The sequence below is a fragment of the Falco rusticolus genome, chromosome 2 (assembly GCF_015220075.1).
Source record: "Falco rusticolus isolate bFalRus1 chromosome 2, bFalRus1.pri, whole genome shotgun sequence".
NCBI classification, from domain to species: Eukaryota; Metazoa; Chordata; class Aves; order Falconiformes; family Falconidae; genus Falco; species Falco rusticolus.
The window spans coordinates 121,991,355-122,017,401 of NC_051188.1; the positions used below are offsets into that span (position 1 = coordinate 121,991,355).

Here is a 26,047-nt window from a genome sequence, read left to right on the forward strand (position 1 = left end):
AAACCACAACAGAAAGCCATTTGTATCAATTGTACGTTATAAGACAAGTAGAGGCACATCAGTGACTACTTTTAAAAGCTATTGCTATTATCATAATAACATAAACACACTGGTTCATCCTGGTCACAGCTGTGCAAAGGCCAATGGAAACTCTACTTCTCTGATAAGCACCCTGAATCTTAGGTCCCAAGCCACCTGTCCCGTGCAGCCTGGAGACACCAAATGCACACTTCGCACAAGGTTGCCACTGGGACTCAACAAATTTCAGTTTTTGAAAAGGTGTCCACTACACCTGCAGTTATTCCCACATGTGGAGCAGGTCTCTCCCGTATCATTTATCAGGCATCTAAAGGAACGTGCTAACGCTAAACAGATGTGGGGTGGGAGGAGATATGGACACATGACACACACAAGTAAGATACCTCTCCTCACCTGAACACCTGTTTTCATGAAACTCAGAGGGGCTTCCTTTCTCTGAGGTCCTGACCTCTCTATGCAACCAGGCTCAAACAGACTATTAGGTTTAAAAGTGAAATGAGAGAAGGGGTGACAGGACAGAACAATCACATTCATTCCCTCACAGTACAAAAATATAACCCCAAACACACAGAGTAGTTGATTACTAGTAAACAGCTGTTCAGCAACTCACAACCACATTTTTCATGCAGCCAGGAGGATGTTTGCACTATAAATGCACAAAGCATCGCCATACCAATAGAGGTTATTTCTCCACAGATTTCCGTGCAGTATACCATACATAACAGCAGCAGCCAAGATAAAAAACAGAAGAATTCGTTTCATGACTGGTAGACCTGAAATGTAAGAAAAACAAAACAAGAAATTTAAATCCCAGTTATGCTATTAAACATTAACTCCTATAAAGCATCCTGAAACCTAAGAAAGGAAGTCATCATTATTACAATCATTCTCCACTACCACAAATTTGATAGGGGATCACTCCAGTCTGATTTCTCACACAAAGCCCCAGTGCCAGGAGCTGAACACTGCTTTGCATCTACCACATATGTATACTCTGCACAGAAGCACTGACAGGGGCTCAGTCTAGGTTCTCTGTTACAGACACAGGAGGAAGATGGGCTCTTCCAGAAGCATGTCGGAGTAGGAGCTCCTTTCTGTCCACTGGCAGCCCAAGGAAACCAGCCTCTTTGGTCAGAAAATGGCTTTTACAGGTACCTGTGCTTCTCCTCTTTCTTGCACCACCCACTATCAGTTTCCATAATTATACAGTTAAACAAGCATTGGCACTTTGCAGGAGGCAGATAGGCTGATGCCAATGAAGGAGAATGGGGTATGAGCTGCCACAAATTGCTACTAGCTTTTTTAGGATCACAAATATTCTTGAAGTCTGGTATTGGACATTTAAAGCATCACTGAAGCTGTCTGCTTACACCCTCATCTCCTGCGCAGTCTCCAGCTCCTGACACAAGCTAGGCTTCATTGCTACAGTGACAGAAAAATGCTATTTTCAAACATCACTAAATCAGGAAGACGAGTTAGGACCCAATCTGTGGAATCTGTTAATTATGGAGAAATAGCAGAAAAAGCGTTCATTTTTCAAATAGAGTTTTCATTTCATTGCACAGTCTAGTAAAAGAAAACCAGAGAAATATCAGAAGCTCATGTATCCAGCAAGACACACTGGGGAAAAAGCAAGTTCTGCATTGCTCACATCTAACACACTGAGCTGCCCTTTCAGCAGCTATGAATGAACTGTTGTTGCTTAATCTTGTGAAAGTCCAAAATAGCCATTCTGGCCACAAGTTACTGTGGAAATTTACTCACGAGCTATAATCCTTCTATTAGTTCCACTTCTACCCCCATGGTAAGGAGTTCAGTACACACAATGCACAAACACCTACTTGCACATCTATATTTTAAAGCGAAGGTAACAAAGAACTGTCCATCAAAACCAAGCCACATCCAAACATACTGCTGCTTTTTCCAAAAGCAGAGCCTTCGGCTTTAGGTTTGGGGTTTTTCTTTTTAATTTTCTTTTTTTAAACTCCATGTAGCTTTTCAGAATATTTAGAGTTGCTGTTATTTCAAACTTGCGTTAAACTGCCTTAAAGCAATAAAACTCAAGGTCGCAATAAAACCGAAGGTAGATGTTGTCCAAGTGATTTATGCTTTATGTTAGTAACGTCCCAATATCATACCTTATTTAAGGCCAAGAAACTACTAGAGCACACTGCATTTTGTCAGCAGAAACTGAGAAGCAAACTACTGCCACTCACATAGCTTCACCCCTCAAGACATACCTAACAGTGAACTATTTGTTACAATGACTTGAATGCAACAAGCCATGACCTATTTATTTCCCAACCCTCCATATCCTTCGCAGGCGTTTGTCGGGTCACAGATGGGGTTTTATAACAGCATCTACCACAAAGCCACCTAACAAACAAGCTACAACCTATCAACCTTCAGTGTATCCTCCAGGCTGTCCTGCTCTGTGCTGGATGAAATACTCATAGGCTGCCCCTGTTCCAATTCCAACCTTTCATCCCTGGTCAGGAAGTAACACTGCTCCCTTTACAGCTCCAGCTCCCTTGTCTCTTCCTTCAACAGTCAATGCAAATTTTTGCCAACAGTTACCCTCAACTTCTAGAGCAAACCCCAACTTTTTTACAATAATTTTGCGACAATCTTTCCCTACAACTACAAGAACATTACAAGAAAACCTACCTACCGGGTTTAGCCAAGTGTCATTAACAGAAATTGGCTCATCACCTTGTGTGCCACCACACAGCACATACAGGACAGCCAGGGGATCTGGCCCAGCCAGCACAGGTTTATGAAAGGCAGGTCCTGCTTGACTAACCTGATCTCCTTCTGCAACAAGGGGGCCCACTCAGTGGGCGAGGGAAAGGCTGTGGATGTCGTATACCTAGACCTCAGTAAAACCTTTGACACCATCTCCCACAGTGTTCTCCTGGAGAACCTGGTTGCTCATGGCTGGGACGGGTGTACCCTTCGCTGGGTAAAGACCTGGATGGATGGCTGCACCGAAAGAGTGGTGCTGAATGGTGTCACATCCTGCTGGTGCCAGGCACACGAGGTGTTCCCCAGGGCACGGTGCTGGGGCCAGTTCTGGTTAACATCTTTATCAATGATTGCAACAAGGAGACTGAGTGTACGCTCAGTGAGTCTGCAGACACCACCAGGCTGGGGGGGGGAGTTCTGACCTACTGGAGGGCAGAAAGGCTCTGCAGAGGGAGTTGGGCAAGCTGGACTGATGGGCTGAGGCCAACTGTATGAGGTTCAACGGGGCTCAGTGCCGGTCCTGCAGCTGGGTCACAACAAACAACCCCACACAGCACTACAGGCTGGGGGAAGAGCAGCTGGAAAGCTGCCTGGTGGAAGAGGACCTGGGGGTGTTGGTCAACAGCTGGCTGAACATGAGCTGGCCGTGTGGCCAAGAAGGCCTACGGCATCCTGGCTTGTATCCAAAATCATGTGGCCAGCAGGACTAGCAAAGGGATTGTCCCCCTGTACTCTGCCCTGGTGAGGCTGCACCTCTGAGACTGTTCAGTTTTAGGCCTCTCACCACAAGAAAGACATCAAGGTGCTGGAGCGTGTCCAGAGAAGGGCAACGGAGCTGGTGAAGGGGCTGGGGCACAAGTCTTGTGAAGTGCGGTTGAGGAAACTGGGGTTGTTTAGCCTGAAGAAAAGGAGGCTGAGGGAGGACCTCACTGCTCTTTACAATTACCTTGAAAGGAGGTTGTGGACAGGTGGGGGTCGGTCTCTTCTCCCAGATAAGAAGCAATAGAACAAGAGGAAATGGCCTCACGTCGTGCTAGGGGAGGTTTAGTTTGGATATTAGGAAGAATGTCTTCACTGAAAAGGTGGTCAAGCATTGGAACAGGCTGTCCAGGGTGGTGGTTGAATCATCATCCCTGGAAGTGTTTAAAAAAACATGTAAATGTAGGGATTCGAGTAAATCCTGCTTGAACGAGTATTGTGTTTAGGGACATGGTTTAGTGGTGGACTTGGTAGTGCTACGTTAATAGTTGGACTTTATGATCTTAATGATCAAAGCCTAAACAATTCTAGCATTTACTTGAAAAAGATGCTGCACTCTTTGGGGTGGTTTTTTTTTTTCCCCTTTCATTATCAGTATTTTTATCCCTCTGCTGCTGTGCAAAGGTTTGCTAAAATATCCCACTAAAGTGGAAATCAGCTGTTTATTTTTTACTCCCTAATTCAATCAATGCAAACTTCAGTTAAACAACCAAACATAAAGAACCAGCTCTTCAGATAAAGTTGCTAAATTAACAACTGATGAAATTGCCGATTTGATGACTTCAGTGTAAAAGAGAACCTTGCTGAAGTCAGGCCAAGCTACAAAACAGAGAAAAGACAAGGCAAAGGGTCTTTGGGCAAAAGTCCTATAAACAGTCTTTAAAAACAAAAATATTATTCATAGCAGTATTAGTCACAGAGTAAAAAAGTTCTGTTTGTATAGTATTTACAAATATATTCATACAACCTGCAAAACATTCATTAGAACAAGAGAATATAAGTCTACATCATTCTTCAAACAGGATCACAAGAAACCTGTAACAACTTTCAGTATCTTACATAGGACATTCAACCTGGCACACACATCAGAAGGTAGGAGCTGGGGTGGACCCAAACCCATCATTAAGGGTCTACTTAGCTCTCAGGAACATAAAGTGATCTTTAATTATCTAAGAATCTTCTCACCATCCCATCCCCCAGCGCCTGGCTCCATTCAGTGCTTTGATGTTCTGCAGTCAAGAAAGACTGTCGTTTTAGCAAATATCTTAACCTGGTTTAGTAAACTAAACCATTGCCTTAAGGAACAAATTATTCTGGGTGTATATTTAATGATGACAGCATTTTCCAGCTCTCCCTTCCTATTTTAAAATAGCTGAGTGTTATAGAAAGTTAATCAAAAGAAAACAAACTTACACAACACACATATTGCACTAGAAAATTCCCATTGTCAGAGATGCAAGAAAATAGGTAATTGAGGAGACACAGTTCAGATGTAAAATGACAGTCCCATTCCATCTTATTTATCACAACACAAGACCCAGCATCATGACTTAAACCCAACCACCTGACTGACAGAGATCATGGTGCCCTTAGGTCAGTCAGTGATAAGCAAAACAAGAAGGACAAAGCTGGAACTTAACTATTCAATTCCCTCCTCTTTCCAAAAAGCCTACAGTGATCCACACAATGAAAGGGGCTAGGAACCCAACATGCCAGTGACCAGCGTTCAAGCTGTTGGCTGGTCAGTTTTCTGAAAGCAAGCAAGCAATGGGATGCTTAAGTGTTGTAAAAAGATTGGCGTGCTGTTTTTAATAGCAATCTAAGCTAAATTCTTCTGTCCAACTTCACAGTCCTACCAAAGCTGAGCTACAATTACAGAATTAGACCAGACTGACTCTGTTATGGTATTAAGAGATCTCAGAGGTCAGCCTGCATCTCCTATGGACAGATAGATCCACCTCAGCTCCCACCAACCCACCACAGAGACACATTTGGGTATATGAAAAATTAGCTATATGAGCCCAGAGGCTAATTTTTGTTCCCTTGGTGGAAGTGGGGAACCCAGATCCTTGTCAGGCTGAGCTGCATCTTCACTTACCATTAGCCTTTATTCTGCTACTTCAGTAAGTGTGGTATTCAATATGAGCCACTATCTCAGAGTCTCTGTTTATCTTTCAGTTTAAATATACAGTTGATGCAGCCATGCCACAGAATAAAATAATCACACAGGAAAATACAGCTGTTGGGATGGGTGATCACACCACCACACTACGAGCAACTTTTTCATATTGTTTATAAGCCTTCCTTTTGCTTTCTTGCTTAAAATTAGGTTGTTAATAATACAATGCAAGAGGCTTTTCCATCTGTCCTGCTTATTTTGTAAAGCACCTTTGACTATTAAACAATAAATATTTAAGTAAAAAGTGGCTACTACTAAATGAAATACTACTCATCATAAACCAATCTTAGCTACATACCTAGTCTTGGGACAGTTTGACTTCTTGCTGCTGCAGTTAGCTGACAGCATGAAAATTTCAGCTCACTCAGACCTTCAGTTCCTAGCTCTTACTAGTTGTGGGGGAGGAAGGAAAGTGAGCTTGAAAGCTTTGAGTGGACCTTGAAAATTAAAGGGACAGTAGAAAAAGCAAATAAAAACTTACTAAGAAGTTTAAAAAGAAATATCAGGCTTCTTAAGATGTAGTCAGTATTTTGTGGGTTTTGGGTGTGATCACCAGTCCTGCTGCACTGTGTCCTTTGGTCAGGATGTAGTGCATGCCTGGTGGATAAACTATGCAAGAAAAGGGACAACCAAAGAGGAAGCTCCCTCATGCCATTATTTGTCTCAAGCTGCCAGAACATGATCACATTATAGCACATGCACAGATATTTCTTCTGCCAAATCTATTTGGGCACTATTCATCATTAACTCTTCCAGTTCTCACTCTTAAGTACATGCAATAGTTCATTTATTCTCCCCCTCTTCAGGAAGGAAACACTGCAGACAATACAATAGCACCACAGCAGTCTGACTCAGCCACTTCAGTGCCTTTCCTCATACATTCAAGGTTTTTTTCATAATTTCCAACGCTCCTTTTGATTTTAATCAGGAAACAGAAGTCCTCAGAAATACTAACTTTAAACGAGGACAGTAGATATATTGGATCATCCTAACAAAGTAGCCCTGAATCAAAACTACATTTCTAACTCTCCGACAACACTGACTTGTTTTTGAAGTGGTAAGTTTAACAACATCTTAACTGGAATCGCTAACATGCCCTGTCCCCCACCAAACCAAAACAGTTATTGCTGTTCCCCAAGGCCGGCACAAACCATGACACCAAAAAACCACAGTATTACTGTGTCAAAACATGATTGGGGACTTCCACCATCCCACCACGTGTATGATCTTTACCAGCAGTTAAAAGATTTTTCTGCTCTAGAAGATCAGATTCTTTCAGGCTTTCTGCCCTAATCTCTTTCAACAACAAGGGGATAAGCAGTACAGAAAGAGTTTGCTGACTGACAGCTGGAGCCTTCCTCCCTCCAAGAGCACACCAGACTAGCTATTTGCTTCCACAGCATCCTGATAACTGACAAAAGACTATGTTCTTCCAGAGATAGCTTCTCTTTGTTAAGGAAGGTTTCCAGTGTTTCCCCTAACACCTCCCCTTTCTCCAACTACTACAGAAGACCTGAAAAGCAATACCAAGATAATCTTTTATTCAAGTACTCAACAGCAAGCAATGAGGTCCAGAAGATTTAGTATCACAGCAGTAGCTGTGATAGTGTTTAGTAGATTTAGTCAGCCCTTGTTCTTTAGTAGCTACTACAGCCAGAAACACAGCCTCTGCAGACATTAATCTACTGGGGAGAGATGCTGTCTAGAGCTATGTCCAACTTGACCTGTTGTGTGGCTGCATACCAATTCAGGACAGGCTGAAAGAGTTAAGAGACTGGGTTTAGGGCCTTAAGTGCTCCCTCCCTTTCATCATCCTGCTAATGGTGAAACGTATTCTGTACCACAAGAGACAGCAACACATTTGTTCTGTGGACAATTCATGTTTATTTTACTCCATTTTTGTCTTTCAAGTATAGACACCAGTATTTTGCTCTTCACCAGAACATGCCCACCAGCTGGGTCAAGCAAGGACGAAGAACAACTTAATCAGTATTTTTCATCGCAATCACAATTTCAGTCCAAAAATCTTCAAGGAGATCTCCGCATCACTTTCCCTCTTGTGTGACTCTCCAAGCTCAGAAACTCTTCTCAGACAGGCATATCCTTCAGCTAAAAGGTATCGATTCAAAAAAATAATAATAATAATATCAAAGCCCAGTGAGATCTATTGTAGTAATTTTCACCCCCTGCAATCTCAATTTACCTAGAGAGGACAGCTGGTGGAAGACGAAGGTTAGCTCCCTTCCAGAAGGCTGCAGGCAGGCCCAGGAACAAGTACGGTTTATGCTTGTGTCTTGGGCATAACAGACAGTGTAGCACCTACACCCCCTCCAAGTCTTGTCTCCAGTCCCATGCTCTCACCTCATTCCCATTGCTACCTTTAAATGCAAGAAATTGGGTACAGCAGCTTGCTCCAGCCAAACCTAAGCCCTCCAAGATCTCAGGCAAGATGTGAAACACACAGGTTTGTAACCTTCCAGGAAGGCATGCCATCAATAGAGAGTTTGGCAAAAGCTACAAAAGGCCTGCAGGTACTGACTTACTCTTACAGTCTTATCACCATGTTCAGACTCTTGTTCTTACCTCCTTTTTATCTAGAGCACTATCATCTATTCAGTGGTGTAACTCCTTTTTCACTGCTCTTCCTTCCCTCTGCCTGAGTACACAGGAGCTTTTACATGTCCCCCACTGTGGGGGCAGGAACAGAAAAAGCGGAGGGGGGGGAAGATAGGTTGCATGCACTCAGACCATTTCTTGGATAGCAAGACGACACATGTACAAGCCTAGGTCAGGTTACTAACGCTTACTGAAACAGCTCCCCTTTTGGCTGCAAAGAAGTTCTGTGATCCTGTTCTCAGACATACTGCAATCAATGACCTGTGCTGTTCCACAGAGATACCACTTTTGGGCCTACAAATACAAAATTTAATGTCACTTACACTGACACCAAATACTAGATCCACAGATGAAAAACAGGAATACAAAGCATCCACCAGTGCATCCTGCCAGAAAACCCTGATGAGCAAAACACAATGGAGCACAGGCATTAGGTATCACTGAAATGGCCCTCAAATAGGAGCAGTATTTGGTGCAACTGTCTGATACTGAGTTAATTAGCCCTACTGAGAGGCAGAAACACATTACCTCCAGCTTAGGGCTATCACAGGGTTGCTACACCACCCTCAAGATCAGAGTTAACACTGATTATATTTACATACGCTCAGATTACTAGAGTGCAATGTGGATCCCTGGAGCCAGCTCAAGGCGACAACATGCTCTATTGCATGGTGTAGATATACACAACTACATGTGTAAGAGACAGGTGGTTTGATACTTCTCAGCTGGTGAATGTTGGTTTTAGTTATTTCCCCTCCAAGACAGAAAAAAAATGATCCCTAATGTTCCAAAATGGTTTGGGGCTCATTCCAACAATAGATACACAGCTAAACACTACCAACTTGAGTTTAAAAGTCAGCCCTGGGTAGATTCAAATCCAACATGGGTTTTGAGGGGAAGAGGAGAAATAATTACTGGATTCACATCTAAGTAGTGCTTTCTAAGTATCACAGATTTCCAGAAACCTTGTCTATAATTACAATCAAGAATAACACCAAGTCCACAGTCTCATCTTCTTGCCCACTTTTGTGCCTTGAGATGAGGACTAGAAGGAACTGGTCAATTTATGCAAAGGTGCACAGAAATTCAGAACAGACGTTTCCATATGCTTTCCTTGCACTGTCCCTCCACAAGCCTCCCCATACAAGTTGCTTTTGTTTGTTTTTTTTTACTTTCTTCCTGCTGTGCACTTGAACACAGATCAGCAGTTACTGCCATGCCCAACAGCCACAGCGATGCAGTGTAGTACAAGAACAACTACTTTGGGTTTGGTCAGAAGCTAACTTGTGCATGCAAAGCCCAAAGCAGGTATGAGCCAAGCATAGATAGCTCTGCTTCCTGAACTCCCAAAGCTTTAATCAAAGCAAACACCATAAATTCAGCTCTAACTATGCTTTTTTTTAATTGCTAAAAAAAATAATCACAAATTCAGTAACACAGCCTTAGTTGAAACATTTCTTTCAGCCCAGTTGTACTCTTCCTGATTAATCTTTAAAGCTTTAGCCAGCTTAAGTTAGGCTGCTGTTTGTATATTATACATCATAGGTATCAGTACAATACATGACAGAACAAAATACACAGAGAACAGGTACTATAAATCCACACAGCTCCTCCTGCACACGGTGGTCATTCTCAGCCTATGCTCTCCCTCTCCTTTCAGCTCTTCTTCCAGAAAGACTGGAATATAAACAAGTCATGCAGTGTGTTCTGGGGGGTCAGAGTTCAAGCAATTTTTTCCTCATACCCTGATTTGCATAACTGAAAAGGCTTCTGTCAACTTGATCTACTCTTCTTGAAGGAAGAGAGCATCATGATTTTGAGTGGTTTTGCTTGTTCACCTCCTTTTAGACAAAGATGACACACTACACAATGCTCAGCAAAACAGAAAATTATTAATAGGAAGACATACTACCCACTACAACACCAGTATACTCATGCACACCCACTGTTTTTTGTCCATGAGTGCCTACAGAGTGAGAGGCTTGTGGTCAAACACGCAATCCTTCTTGGGTTTCCCAGAGAGAGAGAGAAAGAAAAAAAAAAAAAAGGAAAAAAGGGCAGGGAGAAAAGGCTGGAAATAGCCAAATTATCCTGGTTTCAGAACAACTGAGTTCCAAACCGTATCAGCACACCAGTTTCCCACCCCCACCCCCAACCCAGAAACCACAATCAACCTAAATAAATAAAAGATCCAACCAGAGAATTTTATTTGTATTATACACACATTTGCTAGAGCATTAAGGCTCACCTTAAAACAAGGCACACTTTGTCTTCTAATAATGTCTAGGATATCTAAAACATCCAGCTCTGGCTGATTTACAGCTAGCAATTTAAACCTCAACTCTCACAAAAATGGCTGGGAATTAAAAAACTAAATCTACCAGTCAGCTCGGGGAAAACAAATAATCTCAACCCTAGGCTAAAATAAGTCACCAAAAAAACCCCACTCACAAGCAAAGTCAGAGCTCTCAAGGGCAGCGGGAATAATGTTTCCTTGTTTAAAAAAAACCATATATATATATAACTGAGGGCTAATTTACTTGTTTCACTACCAGCACATGGAGAATTAAATGCTCCCCATCTACATCAACAGTAAGCCCCAAGTAAATCCGACTAATTTCTCGCTTAGTCATAGCAACATAAATACTGATCTGTACTGGTGTCAGAATCTGTCCCTAAATAGACACGGGATCTTTTTATGACTAATTTTCACAGCAGGATTTGCAAGCCCCAGTCATGATTAAGAGTCCAAATATGCATGGACTGCCATCATCTGATGCCACAGCTCTTTTTACTGGAATTTTTAGTCCCCATATTTTAAAAAGCAAGAAGTTACATTACGCAGGTTTGTGTGGATTAAGAGGCTCAGCAAATAGCTGTGAACGTGCTCCTACTAGCATACAAAACTGAACAGTTTAATTTTCATTTAAATAACATGCAAAGCACCTCTGCCGTCAGAGCCCCAAACATATTATGTTCACTGATTTTTGCTGTATTGCTCCCTATCTTACTCTAGCTACTTTAAAAAAAAAACCAAACCACCCCCCAAAAAAAACACCCAGCTGTTTGAGATTGAATTGCAGAATCTGCTGTTGTGGTAAATTCTATTTGCTGCAATGTATGTGCGCCAGAGAGCTCTGGGATTCTCAGGAATGCAGCAAAATGAGTCCATGAAAAGTGTAAAGCTAAATTAATTTAAGGAGGAAGGAAAATGGAGATAAGTGGTAGCACTTACCCCACACTACTGCTCTTGGAAGTCTTCCAGGGCAGCTAACTTGCCAGCCCTGGAGAAAGCTGCAGGACACTAGCAGTGTGAGCAGCTTCTCTGATAATGTTAATGCCTTATGTTTCCAGCACTCTCAAATCAGCATTGCAATGAATACATTCACATTGCCTTTGGATCTTGAAAATTAATCAGAATACACACTTTAACTGGTAACTACTATAAGCAAGCTAAAGCCAAACTGCCAGTGCCAAACTTGAAAAGCCCGACTACTGTTAAGTATTACAACTATTTTCAAAAGTCTTCTTTATATGTAGCATTGTTTTCTTAGCACCAAAGCTCAAAAAAATATTATTTACAACAACAAAAAACCCATAAGAAGAAAAGCTCTAATAAGCAACTTCATAACGTTTTGTGGACGTGAAGTGTTTCTGAGCTAACAAAGAACCGTTGTACAGGTTACAGCAAAGCCTGTAGCTGATCCCCTAAAGGCTTTTAGTGCTGTGTTTCATTTCTTAAATGTGAATACAGGAAAAGCTACCTACATAAAATATCCAAACAGTACTTATCCTGAGGATTGAGAGCTATGAGGCATACCATAGTTACGAAATGTAGTCCTGAAGACCATTTAACACAGCAAGTCCTAACTGACATCTTTTCTGAATGGGAAAGGTTGCCAGTAAGTCTACATGTGTTTGTGTTTTAAAAACAAAAAGTTATTTGTAAAGCAATGAGCTTTCCAAGGGGAACAAAGATGTATCTGACTTCAGCATTCAGAGCATCATTAACTGTGTGTTTCCTTAGACAAAGCTGAAATCAGACTCACAACAATAAAAACCCAGGACAAAGCAGCAAACTAGAAGACCCAAAGCCAGAACTGGAATTTGTCACAGAGCAACTGTTAGTTGCTGTTAAGGGAACTCAGCTCCTTGTGGAAAAGCATGCATAAGTTTATTTACATACTTCTGTGTATACAGAGATACAAAGTGACACTACAACAGCCCATATTGCAGTGCTAACTTTTAGTGGGTATCCATCCAGTAGCAGAGTTCACAGCCCTGAATTATGCACCTTGGCTTCCTTACCTATACATGATGAAAACTAATTATCTTTGATGGTAATCTTCAATTGCCATCTGTCTGGGAGGAAAGCTGCCTAAGTGAGTCAGTAGGGAATGCTGGGAGAGATTATAGGCTTTCCTCAGTACTACAGAGACACTCATTGAGAGCTTTCAGACGTCAGTCCTCACACAAGGTTGAACGTTTACAAACCATTTCCTTCCCCAAAAATGAAAGCTGATGTATCACTGTTTTGGGGGTTTTATTAGTTTGGTTTATTTTGAAACGGACAGTCATGGCTAAAACCGAGAGGAGTCAAAGGTGCATTTCACCCCACCCACACATCATTTCTCATGGTCTCACAGCCCTTCTGCTGGGGTTGCCCTGTAGCAGCTGTGATGCACAGCTGAGAGCCAGGAGTCACCAAGCAGCTGGGCAGCCTTGCTGCCAGGGGCAGGCTGCAGACACGCAGCCCTGTCCCTGCTGCAGGATGGCTTCGCACAGTGCCTTCTGCTGCCAGCGTATCATCAGCACCCTCCATCAGTTTCATCTGTTCATTTCTTAAACAAAGCCTGGTTTGCTGTAGGTAAAATACTATTTTTGCTGTTCAATCCTCAGTTTCAACAGTCCTTAACTGCTAAAGCAAAATGAACAGGGGTTTCTTTAGGACTGCAGTATCTTTACACAGATTAGCCATCCTCCCCTACCTGATCCTTGCAGAAGGTCAGATTTGCCCAGGGCTAGATGTTCAGGTGTCTCCTCCGAAGGTAAAATTAACAAGCAAGCCCCGAGACAACAACAGAGCTCACCTCCCCATGAGTCACAGCAGGGTGATGGGCTTTTGTGGCACAGATCTGCTCTTCCACAGCCAAGCTAGCCCACGCTGCAGCAGGGATAAAACATGCAGTCTGACACTTGAACTTCAGCATAAAACTGGTAGTCCTCTAGAGCAAGATACACTGTAAGCAAGTTCTGGTGTGTCCCTACTGACATCTTTTCCTTGCTACCCTGACCACACCAAATCCAGCTCAGCCTCTGGCATCACCGTGTCCTATCAGATTCTATTCATGCCGCAAATGATGCAGAACTCCGTTAGAGCATGAAATGCAGTACAGTAAAAGGCTTTTTGTTCTATTGCATGTGGTTTTAGCATGAAATGAGATTTAGACAAACACATCCTGCATGCATGTGTGCATATCCGTTCTCTCCTTCCCTGTAGAACTTTTTTTAATCCCTTTGGCCAAGTTCAGTCAAATTTGACAGGAGATTAGGAACTTAACAAATTGAGACATCCGTAAGTTTTGCAAAAATAAACAGGCAGCTGGGTAACACAAAGAAACCCCATAAGCTCATCTTTAATCAAAGATCAGAAAGTCCACATGCAGAAAGACATCAGAAACCTGGTCTCATTATATCGGCTTGTCACACAACTGTGTAGCAGAGTTACTGCAAGAGCCTCTGGCCATTAAAAAAAGTGCTAAAATTTTGAAGTCTTGCACAAACATTTAAGTGTCCGAATTTTCCAAAACAGTTGTCTGAAGTTAAACATTATAGATATCCTTTTCAGTCACTTACTAGATAGTCTTAGCTGACTTCAGTCACCCAGCTTCAAAAAGTCAGACATAAGCCAGTATGTATTATAGGAAATATTCTCCATACAATCTCAAGTGACGTGCGTATTCTATTTCACTTCACTATTCTTTCCAAAAATCTCTGAAAAACATTCTCAGATTAGAGATCTTTAAACTAATACAAAACCTAAGATTTGAGGCTAAGCTACCTAAGAATCAATGTCTCAAGTTGAAAACAAATTATGGTGTGCCATTAGCACAGAAGAAAGAATTGAAACAGCTATTCCATTCAAACTGCTCCAATGAAAATGAAATAACAGTATTTACTTAGTATATTTTGCAAGAAAGGGCAGTCAGTCTTGAGAAATTGCACAAATGGTATCTAACCAGTACTTTAACCATCTGGCTACTCAAACCCCAGTTTACACACCGGGCCTGTGCTCCACTGCGCAAGGTGAGCAAGACAGGCACAAGAAGCGCTCTGCTATGTCAGACCAATCTAGCCCACTAGTCTGTCTCCAGCAGTGACAGAAGGAGATGCTGTTTAGGGACAGCACATTTTGTTGTTCATTCCCTTTGTCCACACACTTCACTTGCAGCACCTACAACTGTTCAGCATAGGAGTCAGAGGATAACATCCCTGTCTACCCCTTCTAGCACCCTTTTTATGGGTCTGCCAGCACCCACGCTTTGGCACCTGGGCAGAGAAAAGGACAGGAAACCAATCAATTGAGACTGAAGTGATACTGCTAGATCAGAGCTGCTGAGCCACAGGGCACTTCGCCACACAGTCCTGAGGCCCGTGACTTCTTGGGAATGGGGAATTAAAACTGCCACGGGTGGTTATAAAATTGAGGAGGGGGGCAAGCAAGTGGGGAGAAGGATAAGTTTACATACCCTTCCAGATTCTCAGCTGAAGCAAGTAACAGTCACACTGTCTCATTAAATATTGCAAAACATTTAGGCAGGCAGAACTAGCTGTAGTTTTCCCTTAACTGTTTCCAGCAGAACCCATGCTTTTCCCAGCAAACCAAATGAGAATGCAGTAACTTGTCTACACAAGGGTCACGATCAAGACTAGCTACCACATGCTAGCAAGCCTTGTACATGTTCAATACGGACAAATCCTAACTTGCTCTGGCACTTCATCAAGTGGATTTAATATTACGGCTCCATTTAATCTTGTGCAAATGTTGCGTTCAAACAAACCCTATTATAGGGTACCTCACATCTATACCACTAACCCTCCTCCTGATCTCAATCCTGTACGTTGACTTCAGACTACCTGAAGCACCGTTAAGATTGAGGTGATAGTGTTTGCAGGGTGCTCAGGCACAATACTGGTGCAGGATGTATACAGGCAGGTTCAAGAACTTCAAAAGAAACAGGAAATACCTATTTTGACCTCCAAAAGATTAATAAGATTGTGGTTTCATTCAGCAACAATAGCTCTTAAGCAGCAAGCACCTTCTTCTCTCCTCACTGCAGAGAAGAAAACCCCCAAGTTCCTTCCCCACACTGTCCCTTGTGTTACACAAGGGTGCTTGTATACTGCTAACAGATCATTTCTGCCACACAGTTCATCGTGTAGCCAAAAACCTGTGTCAGCATAACACACCTGCAAAAGCTAGCTGCCCAGGAGAGAGCTACACCAACCAACAATTAGATTGGAAAAAAGAAAACGAATAATGGCAAAAACACAACTTCAATTCCTTCTTTACCCTAGGAAAGGGACTCCTCCCCCATCCCATATGCAATCTCATTTGTATTTTATACACACACATTTTGCATTGACTATTAAATGGCCATTACTTATGCATATTCTCTCTGCCTGCCCTGCTAAGGCTCCAAGTAAGCCAGTGATGTGCCCCTCACCATCATCATTTCACTGCTGGCCAAAGGACTCTGAAAAGCAGTAGTGAAAGAAAGCAACAGACAGCTACTGCTATGCTGCAAAGTAACAGTCTGCAGATCCAGTTTAACAAAGAGCTTTGCAGCAGCTGCTCCTTATTTTAGTGTTTCCAACCTGTACTCACAAGGGCTAGAAACTGGAAAAAAGGGAGCTGAAGAGTCCATAGAAGTCTAAGCCTGCTAGCCACCCACCTCACAAATGAAGTTTCCTACAGACTAGTGGCCTAAAAGAAAGCACTATTCCTGCTAAGGGAATAGAAACTTGCACTGTAAATCAACAGGTGTTAAGAGCAGTTTCGGTGATTAAGTCTGAACTTCATTTCATTCCTGTCTCTCTTAAAACCAGTTTCTTCATTACCCTGTTCCTGTCCTCCTAACAGGAAGGAGGATCAGCTTTGTGGCTCCTCAAGCTTTCCAGCCTTCCCTTCCTAACCAGAGGAAGTGGGGACTATTTGAGCTTTTGCCTTGCTCCTCCTGGCTCCACACGGATGCTGGAATGTAAAGAATAGCTCTAGCAGCTCCACTGCTGCTGCCAGGGCTGGGAGCAGATGCAACGCAGAACAGTTACACACAAACTTTGGATGTTATCCCAGGGAACACAAAATTTGCTCACTCTGTTGCAGTACTGTCAAGTGTTTTCCTTTTGAGATATCAAGGCTTAACTTTTGTCTTCAAGACCAAAGGAGGACTGACTTTGAACACTGACAAGTGACCCCACCAGAAGAAAATGAACTTTAAAAAGGATGTGATGTTTTAAGTACAGAACGTAAGAAGCACTACCACAAACTATTTTACCACATTCTGCACCTGCATTTGTTCAAAGCATTTTTCAACAGGTAGCAATACCGCATGCAAGCCACATGTTCCCTATTTTTGCTTCATAGCATGCACTAGCTAACGCTGCCCATCACTTTTCAGCTTTTCAACCTTTCTGTACAAATAGCAGTTACTGATATCAGTGATTAATACACTGAACTGCAAAGTGAGAACAGATTAATTTCCACACACTACTGAAAGGCGACTTGCAAAAGAAACAGCTTGCATGTTACATTTTCCTCCTGACCTCAATACACATCAAGAAAAGATGAGGTTTTAGGTTCTTCTCTAGCAGGAGGATGGAAAGAAAGATTAAATGCTTCAGGAAGTTACCAGACCAAATGAAAACCTCCCTTGAAGACTATGAATAGGTACAGAAGAAGCCATACATAACACAGCAAAAGTAGAAGAAACTGGAATAATGGGGGAGGTTCAGAGGGATTTTATTCAGCTACAGAGCTCTTGGTCTTTTGAGTTGATAGCAGTAGAAAATAGAGACTGAAAAGAAAATGTCCTGTACACTCACTTACTGCATGAATTTCTTTCCCAATTATTTACTAGCTTCTCTATAAGGCTAGAGAAATTGATGAACAAATTATTGAAATGAATGACAAATGAGTTGCCACAAGCTTGATAAATTAAACTCTTCAAACACAGAGCACACATTTCAACCAATTTAACTAAAACAGTGCAAACATCTGGAAGAAAAGACGTCTGTAAAAAGAGGTATTTTGAGTAATCTTGATCCCATTCCTAAAAATACACTTAACTAGGGAGCCACAGTGGAGTATCTTGCATCATACACTCAGTAAAAACAACTGTTCATGCTTATAAGTAATACAACCTTAAAGTACAAAAACAAAGATCCTGTGCTACAGCTTAAGCTATACCATGGAGGAAAAAAATGAGAGCCTTTTCTCACAAGCTCCTTTGAGTCAATGGTGTGGATTGCCTCACAGAGACTCAGTGGTCTTGCAAGTTCTATTGTCAAATGACCCATCTGACTGCACCCTCTCCAGCAGCATATCAAGCAACACACAAGATTACCCAAAAGCTACATATCAGCCAAAGCAGGTTCTTCTTGGGAAGACGGATCAAACCTTTACTGAAAGGCACTAATCATGGTGTGCCCAGAAACTAACAACAAAAACAAGCCTGGGACAAAATAAAAGCATTCATGGCACAAAGCAGCTATCACAAGAAAAACTATTCCCCCTCCCTACCATCTTCTATCAATAATGATCACACAAGGAAGAAAACAATCATTCAAAATCCTCTAAAACCCTCTGCTTGTAGGCTTTCGAAGGTCTGAAGAAGTGGTGACAGAGAAGCCCCTCAAGCGCTTGGCACTGTGAATAAGCCCCATCACCATGCCAGCTGCTGTATTTCCCTCCTCAGTGAGGCAACTCCCCTGCATAATTGCTAAAGCCATTATTTAGCAGCATGCACAGTACGTTATCAAAATAACTTCTCACCAACCACCTTGTCTAGCCAAAAGACCACAATATCTCCTTCCCCACTTGTTTATGACTTAGGGCTTGGGCACTTACGATCTTCCTGCCAGCTTTCAGGTTTTGCTGTCCTGCCTACACACTCCACAGCTGCTCCCACAGCACTTCCCCAGATGGCAAACGCTTCCAGAGAAACTTTCCTCCTAGTTTTGAACAGAGGGGTATTTGGACACTGGGACTCTCATGAGTCTCAGGAGAGGATGCATACATCCCACAAGCAGGAGGTGTCTCCTATAGCCAAGACGCCCTTCCGGGAAACCATGGGACTTACCTACCTTTAATAGTGCTGCTTCAAGAAACAGCTGTAAACTTAAAGAGTAACTTAATTGACTCTGCTTCAGCTCAGCAGATGCACAGGCATACTAAAGAATCAGGTACCATGTCAAGCTGGAAAGAAAGATCTGTAGATTTATTTCGTGCAGGTGAGAAGAAAAACAAGGATACAACTGGTGCAATCTAACATATGGAAGGAAAGTTACTTTCGTTTCAGAAATACCACTTTTGCGACCTAATTAGACAGGAATATTTCATATCCAGAAATAGATGGGTAGGCAGCCTCGCTCCATGAACATCTCCTTTCCCTTACAGCCCTCCCTGAATTTTATTTTTCAAGTTGAGGAGCGACCAGTCTAGCACCATCACATTCGCCACAACAGAAGATACTTTTTTTTTTTTTTTTTTTTACACATAACATTTTCACACAGTTCAGCTGCAACAGAATTGTTAGATTAAAACAAGTAATCTCATCCCATCGCAAATTTCACCCTTTATAAACAGTTCTTCAGCCACGCTGTATGTAAGAATACCTCGGCACAAAGCAGGTGAAGAAGAGAGAGACACCGCACCGACCGAACCTCGACAGAGCGCTTCAGCCGGGTAACCGGGGCGCGACAGCCATAAATCCTCCCAACAGAGCGGCTGTTCATCTCGCTGGAAGCTTTGATTTGAGAAAGGACAGCGGGACCGACCTCACGGCTTGCAATAACCAGAAGAAGCACCACCCCCACCGGCAAAGAACAGCCCAAGGACTTTCAGAAAAGCAGAGAACATACACGTTCCAAGGTTTGTTTCTTCCGATAAAGCACCAGTCATGCGCTCGCACAGCTTAAGGCCGAGCACAGCCACGGAGCCGCTGCTCCCTCCGCCGCGCCGAGGCACGCCCCAGGCAGCCCTGGCGCCGCCGCCCCGCAACGAGCCCGCCCGTGGGACCGCCGCACCCCGGCGGCTTCGCCGGCGCCACGAATCTCCGCTAGCGCCTCGCCGCCGCCCCCACCCCCCACCCCCGCCCGGCCCGCCGCGCCTCGCCTCGGGCCCAGGCCGGCCCCGGCTGCTGCCCCCACCCAGCAGCGGGGCTGCGCCGGGAGGCCGCCGAAAGCCGAGCAGCTCCGCCACCCCGCCAGCGCCGATAGGGGAGCGGGGCCGTCCCCCCCGCCTACCTTGACGGGCGGCGGCGCCCGGCAGACCCACCGGACCGCCCCCGCGGCGCGGCCACCTCCTCCCGCGCTCCCAGGCGCGGCCAGGCCCCGCCCCCGCCCCCCAGGGGCCCCGCTGCGGCCGGGGGCGAGCGGCGGCCCTGCATGCGGCCCCGGGCGGCGGCGGCTCCGCCCGGCCTCTCCGCCGGCGCACGCGGCATCAGGCGCATCTCCGCGCCGCGGGCCGGGCGGGCAGCCGCGCCGCAGCCCCTGTCACTTCATCCCCGCCGGTACCCGCGTCTCCACTCGCCGCGATACCAGCTTTTACCAGGAAGTTCCCAGGAACCTCTGGGAAAGCTCTGGGACATCTCGTCTCACCGGCTTGCAAGCCCATTAAATACCGTATTCTCTTCAAAGGAGCTTGAGGCAGGCTCCATTCCTCTGGAAACGCAATTAGCTCCCTGAATGCTTTCACCGAGGAACACGCCGATGTACGGGACCGGCCAGCTCTGCCTCTGAGCGTGCGGCGATTTACATGGTATAGCGATACTGTCGCAGCCGCTGCCACCGGTACCTGCCCGAAGGAGGTTTTGGAACGGAAGCGTGCGGAGGCTCCACGAGGCCAGCTAGGAGCTCCGCGGCCGAAACCGTGCAATAGCGCGGCGGGAGAGGGCGGCGCGGGAGCAGGCGGCGCGGGGTCCCCCTGGGCCCATGCAACAGCTTACAGAGCCAGCTGCGCTCCTCGGAGCGGGGATGCTCACTTACCAGCTGTCAGCAGAGCGGGTATTTTATGTCTAAGTTATCAGTGACAAGAGGATGGAACGTGTCGCTTCTTACTCGGACCGTCCTGGCCGCTGTTGGCAGCCTCTCAGCAACCTCATCCTTATCCCGCAGTGGCGTTTGCAGTAAGAAGAGGGAGGGCTTGTTTCAGCTCAGTCCCGTCTGCAAGAGTGAAAATAAAAGGCAGCGTTGAGTTTTGCGTTGAAGCAGAGATGTTACTTGAGTCTGCCGAAATTCCTCCTCGTTTTATACCAAAGCCTTCCGGGGGGAGGAGAGACTGACATGAAGAAAGAAAGCTAAAGCGCTGCTCCGTGTGTCGAGTCCCCCGTGTCCCCCCCCCCCAACGAGTATATCTTCTTTTCTCTGAATGAATGTCAGCAGGGGCCGCAGCCGCTGTTCCTTCTGCTGCCCTCCCCCGTCCCCCCCCGGGCCGGCGGTTCGCCGAGCGCCGAACCTTCTCCGCGCCCGCCCGACAGCCAGGGTGCGGCGAGCCGCGCCCGCCGCTGCATCAGCCCTTCCCGCCCCGCCTGCACTCCACAGCCTCCGGGAATTAGCAGCTAATTAGCAAACTGATTGTCACCTATGGTAGGAAACCAAGCAGCCTGAAAGGCACAGCAGTTATTTCAGGTGCGGGACTCATGGCCCCTTCCAGGAAGCTCCGGTGAGAGCCGTCGGGGGAGGAACTACCCCCTGAGAGCCGCTGGCAGGGCAAAGCGCAGCCCTGTCCTGCGCGACCATCCCAGGAGCCAGGGGACTCCTGGAAAACCTGCTTTCTATAGCAGAGCATCAAACCGCGCGGCACCGAGCATTGCTTTTTGAAAATAATAAGGAGTTTTGCCAGTGATAAAAGAGGATGCAAAAACCGGCTTTGTCTGGAATCGTGTGCTGCACCAGTGTTGTAATTTGCCCAGAGCAGTTTATCATGCAAGAAGAAAACTGAGGGTTTGTTAATAATTTAATTGTCCTCTACTGTTTCAAACATTATGACCCTGATCACTTCTAATCCAAAACTTTTCTATGTGATGCTTCAGGGAGCTTGCAGGATGTTTTTAGCATTGTATCAGAACAGGATGCTTCCCTTATTCGAAGAGCAGCTCCTATTTTTCGTGGCTGTCGCTAGGAATGACCAGAGGTGGAGTCTGTTCTCAGCAGCAGTTTTATGCAGCCTGTAATTATTACATTAACATGTAATAAAAATAACATGTTAAAAGCAGGGAAATTTTGTCTCTTCTTAAGGGACTATCCCACCCTGTAGCCTGCTGAGATGGCCTTCAGTGTGTTCTGGGCTGGGAACCAAAGTTCAGTCCTCTGTAATTTGACTTCACTTGAGCTGAAAATACCTTTGTACTTTTGCTCCCTTCTCCCAAGAGGTTCCTCAGGCCTTTGTCCTTCACATCCTGGCCTTTACAAAACCAAGCTGCTTCAAAGTGTATATAGCTAAATTGTCTACCTTCTAAACTAATTTTTGCTGTACCTTTTTCCTGTGTCTCTTCTGTACCTACCCTTCAATTCACTGAAGTATTATAGGCACAAAACCAATAAAAAATAAATAATTTTGCACAATTGCAAAAAACAAGTTGCACAATGAAGGGGTCGGAAGTTAGGAAATACCAGAAGACGGGTTGACTTCACATCAATCCCCTTGCTCATATGTTTCAGGACAGTCTTAAATTACGTATTTCAATATTATTTTGTTCTCCCCTTGCTTTATTTTGCAAAACCCTGCCTTTGTTAGGATACAGGATGGACTTACTCTTGGGATGTGCCAGACTTTTTCAGAACAAGATGCTGGGACAATTCACTGCAGAGGAGCATAGGAAACTTTGAGGAAGTGGATGCTGTTCCTCCTTCTGTTCCAGACAGGATGTGTGTGCTGCAGCTGCATGTGTGTAAGTTTATGGGTGTGAGCTAATTTCACACTAGCTAACCTGGGTATTGATAACAGTCTAGCATGGATCTTTGGGCAGGCTGAAAAACATCGCAGTGAAGAACATGAATGTGCTGTTACAAGGGCTGAGCCACTTGCCAAGAGAAGCCAACTCGAGTTACTGACACACCTGTGAAGCTAGTTAGACATATGCAATGTACCTATGGTGATATTACGTGATGACTTAGAAGCAGCCATTTGATTTTACAGCTGGCTGCAAGTTATGTGCTTGTTGCTTTTTTGGGAGTCTTACAAGGCATCCAACTAGGAAGAGCTGAGCTTTCACATTTGCAGCCAAACTCCATAGGAGATGGAGTGCTGTGAACAGAGGACCTGTTGCTCACAGTTTTATCCTCTTGCATTAAAGGCAGCATGTATAAGAAATACAAAGAATTGTATCTAAGATATCTGAATACATCTCTACCTTGAATAAATCACAAAATCCCGAGTTCTAACTACATTGGATCTCAAGTTCTAACTACATTGGTCAAGTAACATAATAATCTAATTTGTAACAATGTAATTTCATTTCAGCCTCTTCCAGCAACTGTAACTGTCCCAAGACCAGCAACAGAATGAATGCTGGTGTTTGTTGTCATCTAAATATGTTGAACTAAATTCAAGGATTCAAATGGCAATTTGAACAATTAATATAGTACCAAAAAAAAATTAGTTCCTAGGAGTTTTCCAAATGATCTGCATAAGCAAGAAGTTAATAACTCACCTGCAACAGATGCATGTATTTGGCAGAAAGTATAAGGAATCACTTCTCTGGGATATAGTCTATTGCACACAAATGGTATCAGTGATGATTTGACAACAATGAGTAGACTTCAGAATGCTTTGGAAAAGGATGACTAACAGGAAGTCAAATGAATGCTGTGCAAGCACAAACAATGGATGTGACCAAAAAGTCAACAGATACTTTTTCTTTTTTTTTACTATTTCAATTCAAAATTAACTCTCCTGAGACACAAATCTCCCCAAACCAAACATAAAAGCCACAGAAACCTTGAAATGCAAAGCAATAACTAGAATAAATCCAAATAAAATGTAGTCATATTTTAGTTCCAGGAAAATCTGTGTACCTCCTGAGTCACTAAACTAAGAAAATGTGGCCAGACCCTACCCCAGCTTGCAAAACCAGAGAAAAACAAAGAGAACAATTACAGGAGATGGAAGGAAAAACTGCTGAACAGGGGAAAAGCAAAATTGTGGAGAACATGGAATAAACAGAATGGAAAGTTGCAGCATCATGAAAGTGATTTCCTCCCTAGCAATCCAGTAGGCAAGATGACTAATCAGGCTCTGTGTATGCAATTCATCTCTGGTCCTAGAATTAAAATGTGACATAACTGCCACCCTTTATTAATTACCTTAGGAGATGAGTGCATTTATAGAAATACAAACTGTCACAACATCCCTTCACTCATTTTCTAGCTTTACTACCTGCCATCACAGTCTGATCCTAACCTTTATGTCATGCCATGAGAACAGCCCCAAGTCCCATACATGCTCAGATCTCTGCTACTGAGCTCCAAAACTTGTCTCAGCACAACTCTGTTTCATAGAGTTTCTCTCTGTCCCCTTGTCCCAGATGCTGGGGGCTCTGAGCTCGCCACTGCTATAGTAAGCACCAGTCCTCACCTAGCTTGTTTGGTTACTGATTTGTGGTTGCATGGTATTTCTTCTGGAGACTCTTTGCCAGGAGACAACTTGCTAAAAAGCCTGTCGCAAGAGCTTTAAAAAAATCCAGTTAGTTCCTGTAGGACATCTCATCAGAACCCACAGCATTTGTCATGAGTTCACAGCATGCAACCTGCACCTAGTTCAAGGTCACTTTTTCACAACCTGGTCAACCAAAGAACTACATTAGGCTGTGACTGCTCTCATGGTCCCTAGGAACTGCTTTTTGTGGGAAGTACGGAGTGCTTTCTCCTGCCCCAGGCTGTGCAGTGCTCCTGTACTTCATCTGGGAGAGAGGACACAATCAAACAAAACATATGATGACCAGAAACACCATGGAGGTAACCCAGGTAAGGCTGAGACAGCCTCCCTGCCAGCCAATCCAATGTTATCTGAAGTGGTGAGCTCATTAGGAAGCACTATTTGCCAACCAAAGTGAAGCCCTCAGGGCATGTATCTATACATAATAGCATCAGTAAACGAAATACATTATCCAATAGGCACCAAACATCTTTGTGCTTCACTAGGCATGGACAAAAGGATGGAATAGGTCAAGACACACCCACTTGAAGAGCATTGTGAGCAAAACAGCAGGAAGGAGAAGGGGAAAGGGTTTGCGAAATTGAGGAAAACGTGTCCTGAGCAGGTAGTGGTTTGCACTAGATCAAGAGGAACATTTAATTACAGATTCCTCCCCTCCACTTTTGCCTTGTTTCTTTAAAATACGCTGTCATGTGGAACTCAAGGTAAGTTTTCCACTTGTGCCCCCATCCTTCCAGTGGATGCCAGTATACTGGCATGACTCCACCTCTACATGTGTCCAAGAGTAACCCAAACTGAAGTTGCACAGCACTGAAAGCAGCCCTTCCCACAAGGAAAGAGGACAAGAGCTGATGCTGCCTTCCCTGACAGGAGACAAACCTCTCAAGATCCAGTTCTTCCACCCATCTGACAGGGATGTGGGAGTCCCCTCCCTGTAGCTCAGGGGGACACAGTGACTGCTGTTCACAGAGGATGCTGGCTGTGGCATCTGGCATGAGGGAAGACTGGGAGAAGGAGAGAGGTGAGGTGGTGTACAGAGGGAGTAACGACCCGGGTGGGTGGCAGGGGTGGTGGGAGACCCTCATTTGCAGTCACAGCCCCAGTGCCAAATGCAGATGGGCTCTGAGCTCAGAGAGAACAAGAAGTCCTTGAACCTGTGGCTCTGGGTCCCTACCCACTCAGCCTCATGTGCTCAAATGACTGAGATAAGCTACTTTTGGAAGATTAAATACCTGTCCTTTTATGATAGCTCAGTCATTCCTACAATACCATGCCAAGACTCACTGCTCCTTGTCTCCTTTCCAAGGAGAGGCCAGCATGCAAAATGCCTTTGCCATTTTAAGCACAGCTTAGTGCCCAGTTGCTTTCTCTGTGCACTTTATGAAAAAGACCTCCCTGTTTTTCGCACTGGCTCCCCATTGCAAAGCCTATCTTTCTGGCCTCCAGGCCCCCAAGTTTCTGTGTGGTGTACTGCTGCCATCACCTGTACAGCTGAGTCATTATTACAAATGTTAAGGCAGCTGCTGCAAGTAGCTCTCAGATCTATAGCCTTTCAGCTTCAAACTTCTGGCCCACTTCTTTGGCCGGTGTTAACTGGCCTGGATTCCTTTACTGGTTTGCAGCAGCCAAAGATCTGGAAACAGGTGCACAGGTTTTCCTGCAAGTACTCCTCAGGCTGGGTCTATGCTTGAAAATACAATGTAGCAAGACAGGACACAACACAGAGCTATAAAAGTGATACAAATAGCTACCATTAGATTGCCAGGAAGGAG

At 44.3% G+C, this 26,047-nt stretch overlaps 1 protein-coding gene across 9 annotated transcripts in view; it reads right to left on the reverse strand.

The window, feature by feature from the left end:
- Nucleotides 1-23,333, reverse strand: part of ST3GAL6 (ST3 beta-galactoside alpha-2,3-sialyltransferase 6) — a 48,910-nt gene extending 25,577 nt beyond the window's left edge. For 3 of the 9 annotated variants that reach the window (XM_037378372.1, XM_037378371.1, XM_037378363.1), the window contains exons 1-2: nucleotides 19,481-19,839; nucleotides 713-812 (exon numbers count right to left, since the gene is read on the reverse strand). In XM_037378372.1, coding sequence (XP_037234269.1) covers nucleotides 713-812; nucleotides 19,481-19,520 — 140 coding nt within the window. In that variant the 5' untranslated portion in view covers nucleotides 19,521-19,839. Of the gene's footprint in view, nucleotides 1-712; nucleotides 813-18,467; nucleotides 18,694-19,234; nucleotides 19,840-19,864; nucleotides 22,923-23,271 lie in introns of those variants that run through there. The other 6 variants (XM_037378366.1, XM_037378367.1, XM_037378365.1 and 3 more) reach the window with 6 other exon arrangements.
- Nucleotides 23,334-26,047: the final 2,714 nt, after the last annotated feature.